General features: G+C 42.9%; 1 protein-coding gene across 5 annotated transcripts in view; it reads left to right on the forward strand.

The window, feature by feature from the left end:
- Window positions 1-399: 399 nt before the first annotated feature.
- Window positions 400-20,989, forward strand: part of HYOU1 (hypoxia up-regulated 1) — a 35,480-nt gene continuing 14,890 nt past the window's right edge. Inside the window, exons 1-16 of one of the 5 annotated variants that reach the window (XM_007494676.3) lie at window positions 400-509; window positions 1,203-1,300; window positions 1,416-1,509; window positions 1,703-1,781; window positions 1,987-2,141; window positions 2,354-2,430; window positions 2,646-2,827; window positions 3,047-3,162; window positions 3,298-3,490; window positions 3,743-3,877; window positions 4,036-4,118; window positions 4,268-4,400; window positions 5,155-5,339; window positions 6,126-6,264; window positions 6,536-6,596; window positions 6,741-6,820. In XM_007494676.3, coding sequence (XP_007494738.2) covers window positions 1,219-1,300; window positions 1,416-1,509; window positions 1,703-1,781; window positions 1,987-2,141; window positions 2,354-2,430; window positions 2,646-2,827; window positions 3,047-3,162; window positions 3,298-3,490; window positions 3,743-3,877; window positions 4,036-4,118; window positions 4,268-4,400; window positions 5,155-5,339; window positions 6,126-6,264; window positions 6,536-6,596; window positions 6,741-6,820 — 1,794 coding nt within the window. In that variant the 5' untranslated portion in view covers window positions 400-509; window positions 1,203-1,218. Of the gene's footprint in view, window positions 728-798; window positions 929-1,180; window positions 1,301-1,415; window positions 1,510-1,702; window positions 1,782-1,986; window positions 2,142-2,353; window positions 2,431-2,645; window positions 2,828-3,046; window positions 3,163-3,297; window positions 3,491-3,742; window positions 3,878-4,035; window positions 4,119-4,267; window positions 4,401-5,154; window positions 5,340-6,125; window positions 6,265-6,535; window positions 6,597-6,740; window positions 6,821-20,989 lie in introns of those variants that run through there. The other 4 variants (XM_016433804.2, XM_001380577.4, XM_056794250.1 and 1 more) reach the window with 4 other exon arrangements.

Below are 20,989 nucleotides of genomic sequence, written 5' to 3' on the forward strand. Positions count from 1 at the left end.
GTTCTGGATGTGCCTATTGGAAAAATAAAGCTTTTTAAATGTGCGTCGTGGGGAAAAGATTGCTGCGCATCAGTCCCCAGCCCCAGGCAGCCCAGAACTGAGGGGGCTTCTGATTGCAGGAACTAGGGGCAACTCCAGTGCTCCAATTTGCAAAGCGAACTAGACACCAGCAGGATCCTTAGTATTGAGTGAGTTTGGGGAGAGGGGAGCGGAGTGTAGGGGACTTGTGAGGAGGGAGGAATGGGTTTCAATACTGTGACGTGGACCAATGAGAAGGAAGCGCCGGCGGTTTCCCTAAACGGAGGGCCTCTCCTCCCCCTCCCCCCAGTCTCCAAGGCAAGGGGTTGGGCGAGACGAGAGGAGGGCGGGCCCTCAACGTGGCCCAATGGGAGACTGCGCCGGGCGGCGAGGGGGTGGGGCCGGGTGCGCGGCGCAGGTCCGGGTGCCGGAGGCTCCAATGAGCGCGCGCCGCGTCCGGGCCCGGTTGGTGCGCGAGACGCCGGGGAGAGGTTGGTGGCTCATTTAACAGTTTGCAAGCCCGAGGGGGGGGAGTTGAGGCGGGTTGGGGGGTTCGGCTTGCTCGTTTTTTGTCTTCCGCGCTCGCTGCCCCCGCGCCGGGGCCCGTAGAACGAGCCCGGGAGGTCGCGTAGCGGGTGGGCGGAGAAGCCGGTACCCGGGGGCGTAGCTGGGCCGGCCCGGTGCTGCCGGCGTGCAAGCGCGGCCCGCGGTAAGTGCTGGGCCCCGCGTGTGACCCCGGAATCGCTGGCCCCGGGGATCGGCTCTGGGGGTCCCGGGTCAGCCCTCCCTGAAAGAGAGCGAGCACCTGCTGGGCGCAGGGCAGCCCCTACTCCTTCCAAATTACTTTCAGCCCCACCCTGCCCTTCTCTCTCCTGGGGTACCTCCTAACTCGATAGCCCCTTGAGTGACTGTAAGAGCCGGGACCTTCCCCACCGCCTTTTTGATTGTACACTTGCTGGAGTCGAGAGTTGATTGCTCTTAAAACTTAAGGGTCTTTTGGGGGGGGGGGTGAAGGGGAGATATTCTGACTAAGAAATGAGTAAGGGTCGCCTGAAGGCAAAGGGAAGAACCTGACCTAGTTGGTGCCTGGGTGGATGGGAATAAGTTAGGGTCTGATAGCTTTACCACACACACAAATACCCCCCCCCCCCCCCAATTTTAGGTTTTCACTTTCTCTTCTCTAGGCGCTCATTGGTCAAAATGGACAGAAAGAGGAGACCTGGGTGGCTGCCCTGCTGGGCTGTGGGGGCTGTGTTTTTGGCTAACCTGTTGGTGTTGACTGGTACGTTTGTGTTCCCCTCCTTTCCTCAGTTTAGAATTGGTGGGTGAAGTTGCTTCTTAATTCTTCTCTAGCATATATACACACACTCACTAATGTGCTTTAAACTGTCCCCTAGACACACTTGCAGTGATGTCTGTGGATCTGGGCAGTGAATCAATGAAGGTGGCAATTGTCAAGCCTGGAGTACCAATGGAAATCGTCCTGAACAAGTGAGGACAGCCCTTTGGGTAGGAGGAGAGGGGAGGGCTATGGGTTACAAAAGAGGGAAAGGATTTTTCTTCCCAGACATCTAATAATTTTTGTTGTTGTTGACAGCGAGGGAGCTTGGGTTCAAGCTCTTTTCTAGCTCTTTTTCTTTGGGTATCAGACTGATTCACTTTCTGTTCCTCTCTCTCTTCTTAGGGAATCTCGAAGGAAAACACCTGTGGTTGTAGCCCTGAAAGAAAGTGAGAGATTCTTTGGGGATAGTGCAGCTAGCATGGTGAGCTAGTTTCCGTTCCCATTGGTGGTAGGGAGCTGGGAACAGGAGCCTGCAGATGTCTTTTTCTGCATATTCTATGGGAAATGCAAGGTATTTGATGTTGTGCTCCCTGGCTGAATTAAATCTCAAGGATCAGTGTGTGAAAGGGCTTGGAAAAGTTGTATCTTGGTGTTAACATGATTTTTCTTAATCTATCCTTATCCAGGCCATCAAGAACCCAAAGGCCACAGTTCGATATTTCCAAGACCTGCTGGGAAAGCGGACTGACAACCCACATGTGGCACTTTACCGAACTCGATTTCCTGAGCAGGAGCTGGGCACTGATCCACATAGGCAAACTGTGCAATTCCAGCTGAGTCCGTAAGTAACCACTGAAAAAACATTTATTCATTTTCTACTGTGTGCAAGAGGAATTGGGGTGGATAGTTAACAGTTGCCCAGTAGTTTCCCTCTAAAGGTTACAATGCCCACCTGAAATCTACACCTTTTAAGTCTTTGAAAACAGGTCTTTTGACCTTCGGAATGTGCCCTCAGTCATCTGTCTGATCTCTCCTCCCCATCCCTTCTCCTAGGCAGCTACAATTCTCTCCTGAGGAGGTGTTGGGCATGGTCCTCAATTACTCTCGTTCCCTAGCTGAGGATTTTGCTGGTAAGCACATGCTGATGGAGGCCTGGGAACTGATAGAGGCTTGGGGGTAGGGGGGGTAGAAAGTAGAACTGGATAAGTGAGTTAGGATATAAGGGGGGGGAGTGTTGACTAACTAGATCATGGAAAGAACCAAGTATGGGCATTAAATATGGAGTTTGGGTTAAGGGAGAGAGAATGTATGAAGGTGGCAAGGGTTCTTCTTTTCCCTTCCATAGAACAGCCCATCAAGGATGTAGTAATCACCGTGCCAGCCTTCTTCAACCAGGCTGAGCGTCGGGCTGTGCTACAAGCTGCCCGTATGGCTGACTTAAAGGTATTACAGCTCATCAATGCCAACACTGCCACTGCCCTGAGCTATGGAGTTTTCCGACGAAAAGACATCAATGCCACTGCCCAGGTACTGAGAAGGGAGGGAAACTGGGAACAGTTGGCCTCGGGACATTTTGCTTGTGTCAGAATGCAGAAACAACTCTTTTGAGCCACTTGCTCTCTGCTGGCCGGGTTGAGGTCTTGGGACAGGCTAGAAAAACAACTTGGTTGGGTCTCTCTGTTGGAGAGATAGCCAAGGGTGGTATGTGCTGAGAGGCTTATCCACACTCTTCCTCTCTTCCTTCAGAATGTGATGTTCTATGACATGGGTGCAGGCAGTACTGTGTGCACCATTGTCACCTATCAGACAGTGAAAACCAAGGAAGCTGGGACCCAGCCCCAGTTGCAGATCCGTGGTGTGGGGTGAGTGGTCTGGACATTTAAAGGACAGAAGAGGTGGAGGGAGGGGAAGAGAGGCTCAAGGATTTGTGTTTTTTTAAGTAGTGAGGGGAGGCAAAGGGAATACAGATTCTCTTCTCCATGTTCCCTTCCACCTAGATTTGACCGAACTCTGGGGGGGCTAGAGATGGAACTGCGACTACGGAAACATTTGGCCAAGCTCTTCAATGCACAACGCCAGGGACATGGGGCAAAGGATGTTCAGGGAAACCCTCGGGCCATGGCCAAGCTACTTCGTGAGGCCAACCGGCTCAAAACTATCCTGAGTGCTAATGCTGACCACATGGCCCAGGTACCAGCCAGCCTGGAGTAGGGGGTGGGGGTGTCACTTAGACTGGCCATCAAACCCTCATTCTTTTCTCCCTCTGGCAGTGAGGGTCCCTGGCCTCCTTTTGTTTTCTCCTCTTTTGTTCCTAAATCCTCAGTTTTGAAGCCCTAAAACTATCCAGATTGGATTTCTCCCCAATGCCCTCCCTTTCCTGCCAAACCCAGAAAAGGGTTCTTTAGGCACAAGTTCCTAGCTGGTCTTCTGTCCCTCTCTCAGATCGAGGGGTTAATGGATGATGTGGACTTCAAGGCAAAAGTGACACGGGCAGAATTTGAGGAACTTTGTGCGGATCTGTTTGAGCGGGTGCCTGGGCCTGTGCAACAGGCTCTCAGCAGTGCTGAAATGAACCTGGTGAGGGCAGGTGGTCAGTATTGGGAGGAGGGTGGTGGCATGAATTCCAAGACTGGGCAGGAAGTGGGAAGACTAGGGAAGAGACAGGTCAGATGAGGGGTGGGGAGGAGGGCACCCTCTGCTCCTGCCCTTATTCTGTACTGTGCCCCTTTTCTCAGGAAGAGATCGAGCAGGTTATCCTGGTGGGTGGGGCCACTCGGGTCCCCAAAGTACAGGAGGTGCTGTTGAAGGCTGTAGGCAAGTAAGTACTGGGAGATTGGGGGCTTTCCTTTTTTTAAGGTGGGAAGATGTCACACTTGAACTGCGGGGCAAGAGTACCATGCTGAACAGTGCAGAACATTTAGAAAAGAGCTCATTGTCCCTTCTCTTCCTCTTGCCCCTCAACCCCAGGGAGGAGCTGGGGAAAAACATCAATGCTGATGAAGCAGCAGCCATGGGGGCTGTGTACCAGGCTGCCGCCCTGAGCAAGGCCTTCAAGGTGAAGCCCTTTGGTGTTCGGGATGCGACAGTTTATCCCATCCAGGTGAGCCAGTCTCTCTTGCCACCTCACAGAATGCATCCTCTGGCTCCTTTAGCCTTGTTTATTTGGTTTGTGTTTGTTGAATGCCCGCTATGTGCCAGGCAGTATGTGAGGTGCTAGGGAACCGAAGATTAAAAACACAAATTCTGCCCTCAGGAGGCTTACATTCTAGTCATTGTTGTCCTACCAGCTATTAGAGAGCCTGTCATAGAGCCAGGAATTTGTGGGCTTAGGAGCTTTGCCTTTCATGGACTAGTTATATGATCCAGGGCACGTTATTTATCCTCTGTTTTCTTAGCCCAGTGGGGTTGAACTCTGATAGGGATCCCCATTAGCCCACATTGAAAACCAAAAATAAACATTATTGTTTTGTTTAACATTTCCTGGTTATATTTTAATCAGGTTTGGGACTGAAATTGATAGTTTCTTTCTAGGCAATTCTTTAATTCAAAGATAGTTAATTTTTCCAATTACATGTAATAATTTTCAACATATTTTCCAAAATTATAAGATCCAAACTTTCTCCCTCCTTCTTGGTTCTTTAATTAAAATATATCAATATGAATATTGAAACATCAATAAAGGTGCCTTTTACCTTAATGAGTAGAGGAAGCTTCCTCACCTGGGAATTCCTGGGGCCAGGGAAATCACTGGTCCTCTTTGTGTGTCACCTCTGGTCTCCCATGGTCTAGTTGCTCTTCATCCCCTTCTTCCCCTCCTACTTCCCTTCTTGTTTTTTTTTTCCCCCATCTTACAGGTGGAATTCACAAGAGAAGTAGAAGAGGTTGGCCCTCGGAGCCTGAAACATAACAAGCGGGTCCTGTTTTCCCGAATGGGCCCCTATCCCCAGCGCAAAGTCATTACTTTTAACCGATACAATGACGACTTCCAGTTCCATGTGAACTATGGTGACATGGGCTTCCTAGGCCCTGAGGATCTTAGGTGAAGAGTCGTGAGATCTCTGTCCTGGGCTTTGGGTGGGAGGGTTAAGCCTGGGACTACACAGCGATAGGAAGAAGGCTTCTGGGGGCTTTAACTCTTTTAATGAGGGGAGAGCAATTCATAGAATTTGAAAATTTAAACCACTGAAAGTAGTAGATCTCTGAACATTTAAAATGCAGTGAAGTATCTGGTGTTGAACTCAGAAATTGTTTGCTAAACCCTATATAGCTACTGCTTCTAATATGAAAGTGTTTTGAGTTCTTGACTTTAAATATATTTTGAAATGTTTAGCATGTCTTTTAAAAAAATACTTTGAAGGGGGTAGCCAGGTGGCTTAGTAAATTGAAAGCCAGCTCTAGAGATGGGAGGTCTTGGGCTCAAATCTGGCCTCAGATACTTCCTAGCTGTGTGACCCTGGACAAGTACTAGCCTTTACCACTCTTCTGCCTTGGAGGCAGAAGGCCAGGCTTTTTTAAAAACCACTTTTGAAATTAATGCTCTGAAAGAAAGGAATTGAATATAAATTCAGGCCACAGACCTGTAGAAAGTGATAGGGAAGGCAAGAAGTTACATAGACCATAAAACAAATAATTAAGTGTTAGGGAGGAAAGAGATCTTAGTCTCTAATCGGTCCTCCCAAGATAAACAGCAGGCTTCTTTGGAAGTCCTACCCACCAGGTGGACCTCACCTCACAGAAGGTGCAGGATGCCTGGTTTTGTCTGGGGCTGCTGTGGAGTAATCTCTTGGTGATTGACTCCCCATCTCTTCTCCCCTCCTGACCCCAGGGTGTTTGGCTCCCTGAACCTGACCACAGTGAAACTGAAAGGAGTGGGGGAAAGCTTTAAGAAGTATCCTGACTATGAGTCCAAGGGCATCAAGGCTCATTTCAACCTGGACGAGAGTGGTGTCCTGAGCCTGGATCGGGTAAGCGCTTAGCTTTGGGTAGAGACAAGGGGGAAACTCGATGTCCAGTCCATCACTGCCCAGCTCCTTGGTGGCAGGGTCCTGTCATTGGCCCTGGAAGAGGCACTACTTGAAGGGAGACTAGGACACCAGAAAGTACCTGACTACCCTGGGGAGACCTACAAACTGATGGAAAAAACAACAAAGTACCAAATGCAAATGAAACTTTACCTATATATGGTGTTCAGGGAAACTCCATACAGTCCTGATTCTGTGAAACCCCTGTTTCTAGGTGGAGTCTGTATTTGAGACAACAGTGGAGGATCGGCCTGAAGAGGAGTCTACTCTCACCAGTAAGGAAGGGGCTGGACGGGGGCCTTGGTGTCAGAGGCTCATGGTAGCAGGCCTGGGTCCAGAGGAATGCCTGGTGGGTTAGAAGTGGAAAGGGTAGTAGTGCTGCCTTGTAGTCCTCTGATCCTAGGCCCTCCTCTCCCTAGAACTTGGCAACACCATTTCCAGCCTTTTTGGAGGTGGCTCTACTCCAGATACCAAGGAGAATGGGACAGACACTGTGCAGGTGAGCCTGGGATCCTCCCTCTGCCAGAAACTCTCCCATTGAGATGGTTCCATTGAGCCAACATTAACACATCCTGACACAGAGTAGTAAGCCCGAGAGGAGTCCAATAGGGATGTTTTACTTGCACAGTGGTAGATGGAGGCCTGGACTGGGAGTCAGGAAAGTCTGAGTTCAAATCTTGCCTCAAACACTTAACTACCTTTGTGACACTGGGCAAGGTTCATGACCTCTTGCCTCAGTTTCCTCATCTGTAAAGCAAGAGAGATAACAATTAGCACTTATCTCACAGGGTTGTGAAGGTGAAAAACAGTGATGTTTATGATGCATTTTGCGACCCTACCATGTATGTTATGTTGCGACCCTACCATGTTATGTAAATGCACTTTAAAATGGAGAAGCATCAGGTCTGACCAGGGAAGGGGCCATTTGACTTAGTCTCTTTAAGTGACTGGAATGCTGGACTTGGAAGCAGTTTGAAACCTACTGTGTGATTCTGGACAAAACATTTAAGATCTGCTAATTCCTTTTTAAAATTTTTAATTTCAATTTTTAAAATTTAATTAATTTAGAATATTTTTCTATGGTTACAAATTCATGTTCTTTCCCTACCCTCCTCCTGCTCCCCTCCCATAGCCAACACAGATTCCTCTGGGGTTTTACATGTGTCATTGATTAAGACCCATTTCCATGCCATTGATATTTGCACTAGAGTGATCATTTACATTCTATATCCCCTTTCATATCCCTATCAAACCATGTGATCAATCATGTTTTTCTTCTGCATTTCTACTCCCACAGTTCTTTCTCTGGATGTGGATAGGGTTCTTTCTCATAAGTCCCTCATAATTGTCCTGGATCATTGCATTGCTGCTAGTAGAGAAGTCCATTACATTTGATCGTGCCACAGTGTATTAGTCTCTGTGTACAATGTTCTCTTGGTTCTGCGCCTCTCACTCTGCATCACTTCCTGGAGGTTGTTCCAGTTCACATGGAATTCCTCCACTTTATTATTCCTTTTAGCACAATAGTATTCCATCACCAACAGATACCACAATTTGTTCAGCTATTCCCCAATTGAAGGGCATCCCCTCATTTTCCAATTTTTTGCCACCACAAAGAGCGCAGCTATGAATATTCTTGTACAATATTTTTCCCTTATTATCCCTCTGGGGTATAAATCCAGCAGTGCTATGACTGGATCAAAGGGTAGACAGTCTTTTGGTGTCTTTTGGGCATATATCTGCCAATTTCTGAGGATAATCTCAGCACTTACCTCGTAGGACTATACTGAGTTTCAAGGAAGATAATGTTTATAAAATATTTTGAAAACCGTGCAGCATTCTTTAAATGCCAGCTGTTATTGAGAGATGCCAAAGGCAGACACAGTTGTAGTACAGGGAGTAGCAGGAGCAAGGGACTGGAAAGAAGAGGCCGTGCCAAGTGGGAGTCAGTTTGAAGCATAGAGTATGTGACAGGCAGAGATGTATGAAAAGCCTAGAGAAGTAGGTCAGTTGACCAGTGCCTGATTATCAAGGCTCAGAAGCTGCATATAAAAAGAGCCTATACTGAGAGCCAAGCCTATAGACAAGAGGTCCTGGGTTCAAATCTGCCCTCAGACACTTGCTGTGTGATCCTTGGCAAGTCACTTAGACCCCATTGCCTAGCCTTACTGCTCTTCTGCCTTAGAACCAATACATTTTTTTTTTAACCCTTACTTTCCGTCTTGGAGTCAATACTGTGTATTGGCTCCAAGGCAGAAGAGTGTAAGGGCTAGGCAATGGGGGTTAAGTGACTTGACCAGGGTCACACAGCTAAAAAGTGTCTGAGGCCAAATTTGAACCTAGGACCTCCTGTCTCTAGGCCTGACTCTCAATCCACTGAGCCACCCAGCTCCCCCCCCCCCCCCCCATGTGACTTCTAATAAAAGATCAGAGGCTAGTTTTTCTTTCTTTCCCTAATGCTGCCTCATACAGTATTTGGCCTTTAGTAGTCACTTAATAGATAATCTGTGTCAGAAAGTATCAGTGGGGACTGCTGGAGTCAGAACTCAGATGAAAGCATACAATTTTTTACCTGTTTAATTTGAGTTTTTATTTTTGGGTTTTGTTTTTATAAGAGTACTCAAAAAAATGACTAATATGGAAATTTGTTTTACATGATAATACATATATATATATATTTTTTTAATTTTTATTTAGTCAATTTAGAACATCATTCCTTGGTTACAAGAATCTATTCTATCCTTCCCTCCCCTACCCCCACCATTCCTGGAGCCCACGCACAATTCCACTGGGTATTACATGTGTCATTGATCAGAACCCATTTCCATGTTGTTGGTGTTTGCATCAGGATGTTCATTTAGAGTCCACATCCCCAATCATATCCCCTCGACTCATGTAATCAAGCAGTTGTTTTTTCTTCTGTGTTTCTACTTCCACAGTGTTTGCTATGAATGTGGATAGTGTTCTCTCTCAAATCCCTCCAAGTTGTTCAGGGTCCTTGCATTGCCACTAATGGAGAAGTCTGTTACATTTGATTGTACCACAGTGTATCAGTCTCTATGTACAATGTTCTCCTGGTTCTGCTCCTTTCACTCTGCATCACTTCCTGGAGGTTGTTCCAGTTTACATGGAATTCCTCCACTTTATTATTCCTTTTAGCACAACAGTATTCCATTACCAACATATACCACAATTTGTTCAGCCATTCCCCAATTGAAGGGCATCCCCTCATTTTCCAATTTTTGGCCACCACAAAGAGCGCAGCTATGAATATTCTTGTACAAGTCTTTTTCCTTATTATCTCTTTGGGGTACAAACCCAGCAGTTCTGTGGCTGGATTTGCCCTTTGGGCATAGTTCCAGATTGCCTTCCAGAATGCTTGGATCAATTCACAACTCCACCAGCAATGAATTAAATGTCCTGACTTTGCCACATCCCCTCCAGCATTTATTACTTTCTTTTGCTGTCATGTTAGCTAATCTGCTAGGTGTGAGGTGGTACCTCAGAGTTGTTTTGATTTGCATCTCAGATAAGAGATGTAGAACACTTTTTCATTTGCTTATTAATAGTTTTGATTTCTTTGACTGAAAATTGCCTATTCATGTCCCTTGCCCATTTATCAATTGGAGAATGGCTTGATTTTTTTGTATAATTGGTTTAGCTCTTTATAAATTTGAGTAATAAGACCTTTGTCAGGTTTTTGTTACGAAGATTGTTTCCCAATTTGTTGCTTCCCTTCTAATTTTGGTTACATTGGTTTTGTTTGTACAAAACCTTTTTAATTTGATATAATCAAAATTATTTATTTTACATTTTGTGACTCTTTCTAAGTCTTGTTTGGTTTTAAAGTCTTTCCTTTCCCAAAGGTCTGACATGTATACTATTCTGTGTTCACATAGTTTACTTATAGTTTCCTTCTTTATGTTCAAGTCCTTCACTGAGTTTATCTTGGTGTATGATGTGAGGTGTTGATCCAAACCTAATCTTTCCCACACTGTCTTCCAATTTTCCCAGCAGTTTTTATCAAATCCCAAAAGCTGGGATCTTTGGGCTTGTCATAGGCTGTCTTGCTGAGGTCACTTACCCCAAGTCTATTCCACTGATCCTCCTTTCTGTCTCTTAGCCAGTACCAAATTGTTTTGATGACCACTGCTTTATAATATAGTTTGAGATCTGGTACTGCAAGGCCACATTCCTTTGTATTTTTTTTTTCATGATTTCCCTGGATATCCTTGATCCTTTGTTCTTCCAAATGAACTTAGTTATGGTTTTTTTTGTAATTCAGTAAAAAAGTTTTTTGGAAGTTCAGTGGGTATGGCACTAAATAGATAAGTTTGGGTAGGATGGTCATTTTTATTATGTTAGCTCATCCTACCCATGAGCAGTTAATGTTTTTCCAATTGCTCAGATCTAGTTTTAGTTGTGTGGAAAATGTTTTGTAGTTGTGTTCATATAGTTCCTGTGTTTGTCTCGGCATATAGATTTCTAGGTATTTTATATTGTCTAAGGTGATTTTGAATGGGATTTCTCTTTCTAATTCCTGCTGCTGAGCTGTGTTGGAAATATATAGAAATGCTGATGATTTATGCGGGTTTACTTTGTATCCTGCAACTTTGCTAAAGTTGTTGATTATTTCGACTAGCTTTTTAGTTGATTCCCTAGGATTCTTTAAGTAGACCATCATGTCATCAGCAAAGAGTGATAACTTGGTCTCCTCCTTGCCTATTTTAATGCCTTCAATTTCTTTTTCTTCTCTAATTGCTACTGCTAGTGTTTCTAGTACAATGTTGAATAATAAAGGTGATAATGGGCATCCTTGTTTCACTCCTGATCTTATTGGGAATGCATCTAGTTTATCCCCATTACAGATGATGTTTCCTGATGGTTTTAGATAGATATTTATTATTTTTAGGAAAGACCCTTCTATTCCTACACTTTCTAGTGTTTTCAATAGGAATGGGTATTGTATTTTGTCAGAGGCTTTTTCTGCATCTATTGAAATAATCATGTGATTTTTGTTGGTTTACTTGTAGATATGGTCAATTATGTGGATGGTTTTTCCTGATATTGAACCATCCTTGCATTCCTGGTATAAATCCTACTTGATCATGGTGAATGACCCTCCTGATCACTTCCTGGAGTCTTTTTGCTAGTATCCTGTTTAAGATTTTTGCATCTGTGTTCATTAAGGAGATTGGTCTATAGTTTTCTTTCTCTGTTTTTGACTTGCCTGGCTTTGGAATCAGTACCATATCTGTGTCATAAAAGGAATTTAGTAGAACTCCCTCTTTTCTTATTATGTCAGATAGTTTGTCTAGTATTGGGATTAGCTGTTTTTTGACTGTTTGCTAGAAATTCACTTGTGAATCCATCAGGCCCTGGGGATTTTTTTTCTTAGGGAGTTCTTTGATGGCCTGTTTGATTTCTTTTTCTGATATGGGATTATTTAAGAATTCTATTTCTTCTGTTAATCTAGGCAATTTATATTTTTGTAAATATTCATCCATATCACCTAGATTGGCATATTTATTGCCATATAATTGGGCAAAATTGATAATACATATATAACCCAGATCAAATAAAAACATTGGTGACCTCAGACACTTCCTAGTATGTGTGTGTGTATGTATATATAATTCCATAGTATGTATGACCTTGGGCAAGCCACTTCACCCCCATTGCCTAGGCCTTCTTGCTCTTTTGCTTTGAAACCAGTACACAGTATTGATTCTAAGACTGAAGGTAATGGTTAAAAAGAAAGAATACTGGACTGGAGCCAGGAAACTGAGATTCAAATTCTGGCTTTGCCCTTTATTCTTTGGGTGACTTTAGGCAAATCACGTCTACACTTGTAACTCTAGTTTCACCATCCCCAAACAAGGGTGTTGGAGTGGCTAATCTTCAGGGGACCCTTTTAAGCTTCAACCTTCTGGGATTGAGGGAATGCTTATTGTTATTTATTATTAATCATGTCTGACTCATCATGACCCCATTGGAGGTTTCTTGGCAAAGGTACTAGAGTGGTTTCCTTTTCCAGCTCATTTTATAGATGAGGAAATTGAGGCAAAAAGGATTAAGTGACTTGCCCAGGGATATACAACTAGTAAGTGACTGAGGCACATTTGAATTCAGGTTTTCCTGGCTCTAGGCCCAGAGCTTTATTCACTGTGCCACCCACCCAGCTGCCCCTAAGAATTTGGAAATTGACTCACAAGCAAAAGGGAACTACTGAAGGTTTTTGAGCAGAAGCATGATATGGCCAGATGTGTGCATAAGAAAGATTATTCTGGCAGTAGATGGAAGGTGTGGGGTTGAGGATGAGAAGTTGAGGAAGATCTGTTCAAAGATTATTATAGTCAAGGGGGTAATGTACAAGAGTGGCTGCCATGAGATTAGAAAAGAAAGGATAGAAGAGAAGTTGAAAAGACAGGAACCATAGACCTTGGTAGCTGAATTTTCTTTCTCCTTCCTTTTTTATAGCCAAAGATAACTTCAAAGTTTCAAACTTGGGGGACTGATTTTTTTTTTAACATAGGAATGAACTTTATTTCAGTTAGGTCCATCTAAGCATGGAAGGGGTAGCTTTAGGATAAAGAGTTCCTCATTGTTGGAATTATTCATACAAGGGTTTCATTGACTGTTGGTGATATCCAAGGAGTTGGATTAGATCAGTTGTGTCCAATTAAAATTTCATGTTTATTTTAAGGTTATCCATTTGTATCACTAGGATATAAAGCTTTCTAAACTGTTTGCCTTCACTAAGACCTGTTAATCAGATTAAGTATTATTTGGGAATGGAACTCTTTTATGTCTTGGGAGTTCTAAGACAGCCCAGTGAAGCCAGCTGGCTTAGTATATCTAAACTGTGAAGGTCCATCCAGCTCTGGATTTCTCTAATTCTGTAAGAAAGACTGGTTCTCTGATTCAGATCTTGGACTGGGCAAAAGCTTTTCTGCTGGGTTCCAAAGCCAGACCACACTTATCACTCCAGATGACCCTTCTGATATTGTGTTCTGTATTTAATCATGATGGGGACCAAAAAAGGGAATATGGCTGGCTCAGATTATGTCTCTCCCCACAACATGAAACAGCGAAAAGTGCATTGATGTTTAAACCATTACGGAGAGTTTGGTTTTGAGTTGGTGATAGAATTTTAGAGTAATAAGAGACCCTAAAGATCATCATATCCAATCTGTCGTGAAAGAAGAATCCCAAGAGCGGTTAAGGTGGCAGCACTAAGACTAGAACCTTGGATTCCTTGACTGGTAGTCCTAGCCATGTGTCAACTAGCCCATAAATAATAGGGCTTTGTCCCAGGCTGTCAGCATCTGGAGCTGGAGGGCCTCTGAAGGTTATAAATTGTTAAGTAGGACTTCTCTGCCCATCCCAATGCGACCCCTCACATGAATCTGTAACCTTCTTCCCCTGGTTCCTAGGTGGGTAAAGGCTAAATAAGCTGTCTTCATTGACCTGTCCTATGCCTCTGTCCATAATATTCCAGCCCCTAACTATTATTGGACCCTGGGTGAAAATATTCCTAGAAACCATTTTGATCCATGGTATATTTTAGGAATATCTATTTGGATTTGAAGGGTACAATTTAAAGCCAGCCAGAAACTTTGGGAATGAGAAATATATTTTTTCCCAGGTACAAATATGCTATGTGATAGGGTCAACACAAGCTATATCTTTCTTGAGTGGTGCTTTTGCTCCAGCAGGAAATTCAGTCTTTTAAAAAATCTAATAAGTGTCCATGTTAAACTTCTGGTGTTAAAGGTATGAGAAGCAATGTGGTATAGTGCAATAATATTTAGCCTCCAAATCAGGAAAATCTGGGTTCAGATCTTATATGCATTGGCTGTGTGACTCCAGGCAAATCACTTAACTTCTCAGTCCCTGACACCTCTAATACTATAACTTGCAGGAAAGTTCCAGATAGGGTTTTTTGTTTGTTTGTTTTGTTGTTGTTTTTAAACCCTTACCTTCAATCTTGGAATCAATGCTGTGCTTTGGTTCCAAGGCAAAAGAGTAGTTAGGGAAAGGCAATGGGGGTTAAGTGACTTGTCCAGGGTCACACAGCTAGGAAATGTCTGAGACCAGATTTGAACCTAGAATCTCCCATCTCTAGGTCTCCAGATAGGTTTTGATAGAAGTTTCTTTGTAAGGAATTCCAAATACAACTGAAATCACAGATATACTCTTTTTATGTTTCTCTTCTCTCCTGTGGTTGAACTTCAAAGTTTCTTGGCAGTTCTTCTCTTTTTCATTAGGAATGTTTAGAAGTCCTTTATTTTATCACAGGTCCTTTTGGGGGCTAATTCTCTGTTCTGCTGGCTAAGTTATTCTTAGTTGTAAATCCAATATCCTTTATCATACTCCAAGTTCTCTGCTGCTTTTCAGAGGTGGCTGCTAAATTTTGTGTCATCTTGATTTTGGCTATTCAGGACTTGAATTCTTCCTAGCTGGTTTCATTGTTTTTTTCTTCGACTTGTAACTTCTAGATTTTGACTGATATTCCAGAGATTTTTCATTTGGAGGTTTCTTTTAAGAGATGACTGGTGGATTCTGTCCATTTCCACTTTGCCCTCTGCCTTTTTTTCCCTTTTTTTCCCTTTTTTTAATTTTTATTTGGTCATTTCCAAACATTATTCATTGGAAACAAAGATCATTTTCTTTTCTTCCCTCCCTTCCCTCCCACCACCTCTCCCATAGCCCACGCGCAATTCCACTGGGTGTCGCATGTGTTCTTGATTCAAAACCATTTCCATGTTGTTGGTATTTGCATTAGAGTGTTCATTTAGAGTCTCTCCTCAGTCTTATCCCCTCCACCCCTGTAGTCAAGCAGTTGCTTTTCATCAGTATTTTTATTCCCACAGTTTATCTTCTGCTTGTGGATAGTGTTTTTTAGATCCCAGCAGATTGTTCAGGGACACTGCATTGCCACTAATGGAGAAGTCCATTACCTTAGATTGTACCACAATGTATCAGTCTCTGTATACAATGTTTTCCTGGTTCTGCTCCTTTCGCTCTGCATCACTTCCTGGAGGTTGTTCCAGTTTCCATGGAATTCCTCCAGTTTATTATTCCTTTGAGCACAATAGTATTCCATCACCAACATATACCACAATTTGTTCAGCCATTCCCCAATTGAAGGGCATCCCCTCATTTTCCAATTTTTGACCACCACAAAGAGCGCAGCTATGAATATTCTTGTACAAGTCTTTTTCCTTATTATCTCTTTGGGGTACAAACCCAGCAGTGCTATAGCTGGATCAAAGGGCAGACAGTCTTTTAGCGCCCTTTGGGTGTAGTTCCAAATTGCCCTCCAGAATGGTTGGATTAATTCACAACTCCACCAGCAATGAATTAATGTCCTGACTTTGCCACATCCCCTCCAGCATTTATTACTTTCTTTTGCTGTCATGTTAGCCAATCTGCTAGGTGTGAGGTGATACCTCAGAGTTGTTTTGATTTGCATCTCTCTGATTATAAGAGATGTAGAGCACTTTTTCATGTGCTTATTAATAGTTTTGATTTCTTTGGCTGAGAACTGCCTGTTCATGTTCCTTGCCCATTTATCAATTGGAGAATGGCTTGATTTTTTTGTACAATTGATTTAGCTCTTTGTAAATTTGAGTAATTAGACCTTTGTCAGAGGTTTTTATGAAGATTGTTTCCCAATTTGTTGCTACCCTTCTGGTTTTAGTTACATTGGTTTTTTTTGTACAAAACCTTTTTAATTTGATGTAGTCAAAATTATTTGTTTTACATTTTGTGACTCTTTCTAAGTCTTGTTTGATTTTAAAATCTTTCCCTTCCCAAAGGTCTAACAGGTATACTATTCTGTGTTCACTTAATTTACTTATAGTTTCCTTCTTTATGTTCAAGTCATTCACCCATTCTGAATTCATCTTGGTGTAGGGTGTGAGGTGTTGATCCAAACCTAATCTCTCCCACACTGTCTTCCAATTTTTCCAGCAGTTTAATCAAATAATGGATTTTCGTCCCAAAAGCTGGGGTCTTTGGGTTTGTCATAAACTGTCTTGCTGAGATCATTTACGCCAAGTCTATTCCATTGATCCTCCTTTCTGTCTCTCTTTTTTTTAAATATATTTTATTTGATCATTTCCAAGCATTATTCGTTAAAGACATAGATCATTTTCTTTTCCTCCACCCCCCCCCCCCCATAGCCGACGCGTAAATCCACTGGGCATTACATGTTTTCTTGATTTGAACCCATTGCTTTGTTGATAATATTTGCATTAGAGTGTTCTTTTAGAGTCTCTCCTCTGTCATGTCCCCTCAACCGCTGTATTCAGGCAGTTGCTTTTCCTCGGTGTTCCCACTCCCATAGTTTATCCTTTGCTTATGAATAGTGTTTTTTTCTCCTGGATCCCTGCAAGTTGTTCAGGGACATTACACCGCCATTAATGGAGACGTCCATTACGTTCGATTATACCACAGTGTATTAGTCTCTGTGTACAATGTTCTCCTGGTTCTGCTCCTCTCGCTCTGCATCACTTCCTGGAGGTTGTTCCAGTCTCCATGGAACTCCTCCACTTTATTATTCCTTTTAGCACAAGAGTATTCCATCACCAACATATACCACAATTTGCTCAGCCATTCCCCAATTGATGGGCATCCCCTCGTTTTCCAGTTTTTGGCCACCACAAAGAGCGCAGCTATGAATATTTTTGTACAAGTCTTTTTGTCCATTATCTCTTTGGGGTACAGACCCAGGTGTGCTATGGCTGGATCAAAGGGCAGACAGTCTTTTGTCGCCCTTTGGGCATAGTTCCAAATTGCCCTCCAGAATGGTTGGATCAGTTCACAACTCCACCAGCAATGAATTAATGTCCCTACTTTGCCACATCCCCTCCAGCATTCATTACTTTCCTTTGCTGTTATGTTAGCCAATCTGCTAGGTGTGAGGTGATACCTCAGAGTTGTTTTTATTTGCATCTCTCTGATTATAAGAAATTTAGAACACTTCTTCATGTGCTTGTTAATAGTTTTGATTATCTGAGAACTGCCTATCCATGTCCCTTGCCCATTTATCAATTGGAGAATGGCTTGATTTTTTGTACAATTGATTTAGCTCTTTATAAATATGAGTAATTAAACCTTTGTCAGAGGTTTCTATGAAGATTTTTTCCCAATTTGTTGTTTCCCTTCTGATTTTAGTTACATTGGTTTTGTTTGTACAAAAGCTTTTTAGTTTGATGTAGTCAAAATTATTTATTTTACATTTTGTGATTCTTTCTATGTCTTGCTTGGTTTTAAAGCCTTTCCCCTCCCAAAGGTCTGACATGTATACTATTCTGTGTTTACCCAATTTACTTATGGTTTCCTTCTTTATGTTTAAGTCACTCACCCATTTTGAATTTATCTTGGTGTAGAGTGTGAGGTGTTGATCTATTCCTAGTCTCTCCCACACTGTCTTCCAATTTTCCCAGCAGTTTTTATCGAATAGTGGATTTTTGTCCCAAAAGCTGGGATCTTTGGGTTTATCGTATACTGTCTTGCTGAGGTCGCTTTCCTCCAGTCTATTCCACTGATCTTCCTTTCTGTTTCTTAGCCAGTACCAAATTGTTTTGATAACCACTGTTTTATAGTATAGTTTGAGATTTGGGACTGCAAGTCCTCCTTCCTTTGCATTTTTTCCTTCTTTTTGTCAGTTGATACCCAATAGATTTGGCTCCACCCTCTTACTTTCACCCTATGTGTATCTACATTTCTCATATGTGTTTCTTGTAGACAGCATATGGTAGGGTTTTGGACTCTAATCCACTCTGCTATTCGCTTGCGTTTTATGGGTGAGTTTGTTCCATTCACATTCAGAGTTATGATTACTAGCTGAGTATTTCCCAGCATTTTGATTTCTGCTCCTTTACCTGCCTTTTCTTCTTTCACTATTTCCTTCTACACCAATGTTTGCTTTTGAACAGTCCCCCTTGTTCCCACCCTTATTTTACTTCCCTTTCTAACGCCCTCCCTATTTATCCCCCCCCCCTTATTTTCCCTGTAGTCTTTCTAAAATTAACCCCCTGCTCCCTCCCTCTCTTGTACTGCTTCCCTCCCCACCAGACCGTTTGTTACCCTTCTATTCCCCTATAGGGTGCAAATCTATTCTCTGCCCCCAATGGATTGGATTGTTTTTCCCTCTTTGAGTCACTTTCAAAGCACGTAAGAGTTGAGTATTTCCTGTCTCTGACCTCTTTACCCTTCCAATGTATTGATGTTCTCCCCCCCCCCCCCTGAGCTTCTTTATGACATATAAATTTACCCCCATTTGTTTCTTTTCCCATTTCTTTTAATATTAACCTATTTTTAAGCTCTAGTTATATATATATATGCATACTCATGCGTATGTATTTTTGCATGCATATATCTATATACCTATTTATGTCTTGTCCTTTTATCCTATACAGTTTGTTGCTGTTCCCTCTAAGTATACTTCTTTTTGCTGCCCAGCTAATAACAACAGTTTTTAAGAGTTACCAATGACCTCTTTTCTTATAGGGATACATATCATTTTAACTTATTGAGTCTCTTAAAAAAATTTTTTTTTGTTTTTCTTTTTTCCCCTCTTTTTTAATTACCTTTTGATGATTCTCTTGAGTTCTGTGCTTGGACATCAGATTTTCTGTTCAGGTCTGGTCTTTTCTTTACGAATTCTTGAAATTCTTCTATTTTTTGAATGACCATACTTTCCCCTGTAAGAATATAGTCAGTTTTGCTGGGTAGTTGATCGTATTCCATGCCTTTCTTTTTTTCAGTGTGGATGCAGCCAGATCCTGAGTTATCCTCACTGTGGTTCCTTGGTATCTGAATGACTTCTTCTTGGCAGCTTGTAATATCTTTTCTTTGGTCTTATAGTTCTTGAATTTGGCTATAACCTTCCTGGGTGTTGTCAGTTGGGGATTAAGTACAGGAGGTGATCTGTGGATTCTATCAATCTCCACTTTTCCCTCTTGTTCAAGGATTTCGGGGCAATTTTCTTTAATAATTTCCTGTAATATAATGTCCAGGCTTTTTCTTTTGTCATGGTCTTCTGGTAGGCCAATAATTCTTAAATTGTCTCTCCTTGAATGATTTTCTAAATCCTCTGTTTTGTGAATAAGATGCTTCATATTTTCCTCAATTATTTCATTCTTTTGGTTTTGTTTTATAGTGTCTTGCTGCCTTGTGAGGTTACTTGATTCTAGTTGTTGTATTCTGGTTCTTAAAGACTGGATTTCATCCTTAGTTTTTTGGTCGTCCTTTTCCTTTTGGTCGGATTTTCTTTGGAGGTCATCTTTCATCTTCTTCACCTCATCTTTCATCTGCTTTGCCTCATTTTCCAGCTGGTTGATTTTGGCTTTCAAGACACTATTTTCTGTTTCCAGATGACTTATCTTAGTTTTTAAGTTCTTTTCCCACTTGTCTTCAGCCTCTCTTAATTGTGTTTTGAATTGCATTTTAAGTTCTCAAAGTCTGTATCCAATTCACTGGGATTTCTGATTTTTTCTTTGATGGGTCCTCCCCCTCTGTTTCATTCGCTCTTTGCTCATTACCTGTGCAGAAGCTGTCTATTGTAATTTCTTTCTTCTTTTTCTGTTGTTTGCTCGAGTTTACCCCTTCTTTGCTCCCCGTATTTGGCTGTGCTTTTGCTCCTCTCATTTTGTTTTGGTTTTGGGGCTGTCAGTCTCCCCTCTTGGAGCTTTGTCAGATCTCTTAGTATAGTCTCTAGGGGAGGAATGTTAGCTTCCCTGTCCTCTGGAGGCTTTTGATTGGATTGAGTTCAATTGGGTTGGGCTGTATGTGGTATGAAGCACTGAGACTCTGAAGACTCCTGGAAGGCTGGGCCGCCCAGGCTCTCTCCAGTTCTCTCCAGCTGCTTCTCTGCTGTCAGCAAGTGCCTTTGCCTGCCTCTCTGAACTCTGAGGAGTTCTGATGGGATTAGTTCAACTGGATTGGTCTGGATGTGCCTGAGGCAAGGGTGAGACTGGAGCCCGATGGAGGGACCCAGCCATGGCCTTTTCTCCCTGGCTTCCTCCCCGCTGTCGAAGCTGGATGCTCCGAGCCCGGCGCTCCGCTGCTCTCAAGGTAGACCCTGCAAACCAGCACCTTTGCCCGCTCAGAGGTTCCCGCTGCTGCTGGGGGCTCAGCCCTCTGGGTTGTGGGGGAGGAGTCCCGGGACCTTCCCCTCTGCCTTCCTGTTAGCCCTGAGTATTCTCGGATTCCGGCTTTTGGGGGGGCGTACCTTTTGATTTGAGTCCAGAAGGAGGGTTCCCCGCTTCTGTCCTGTTGTTCAGATTGAATTTCGGTGCCCTAGGAGCATTCAGTCTGTATCGGTAAAGAAGGGTCTTCCACGAGGTCTAAACTTTTGCTGCTTGCTGTGACAAGGAAATCACTTTAAAAGACTGATATATATTAATTTAAGGTCACTAAGGAATTCAGCTATGTAATTCCTAAATGAAAACTCAAGTCAGCAGTCAACCTTTTATGGAGTTTAATTACAAACAGGAGGAAGAAAGGTATTAGAGATAGAGAGAGAGGGAGAGAGAGAAAGGGGAGAGAAGGGAATAGGGCTTAAATACCCCTTCTGTTTAGGCTGGGCCAAAAGGCCCAAGCCCTTAGATAGCTGGGGCAAAGAAAGGAGATCAGTCCCTATTACTTACGTGAC

Source organism: Monodelphis domestica, chromosome 4, assembly GCF_027887165.1.
Source record: "Monodelphis domestica isolate mMonDom1 chromosome 4, mMonDom1.pri, whole genome shotgun sequence".
Lineage (NCBI taxonomy): Eukaryota > Metazoa > Chordata > Mammalia > Didelphimorphia > Didelphidae > Monodelphis > Monodelphis domestica.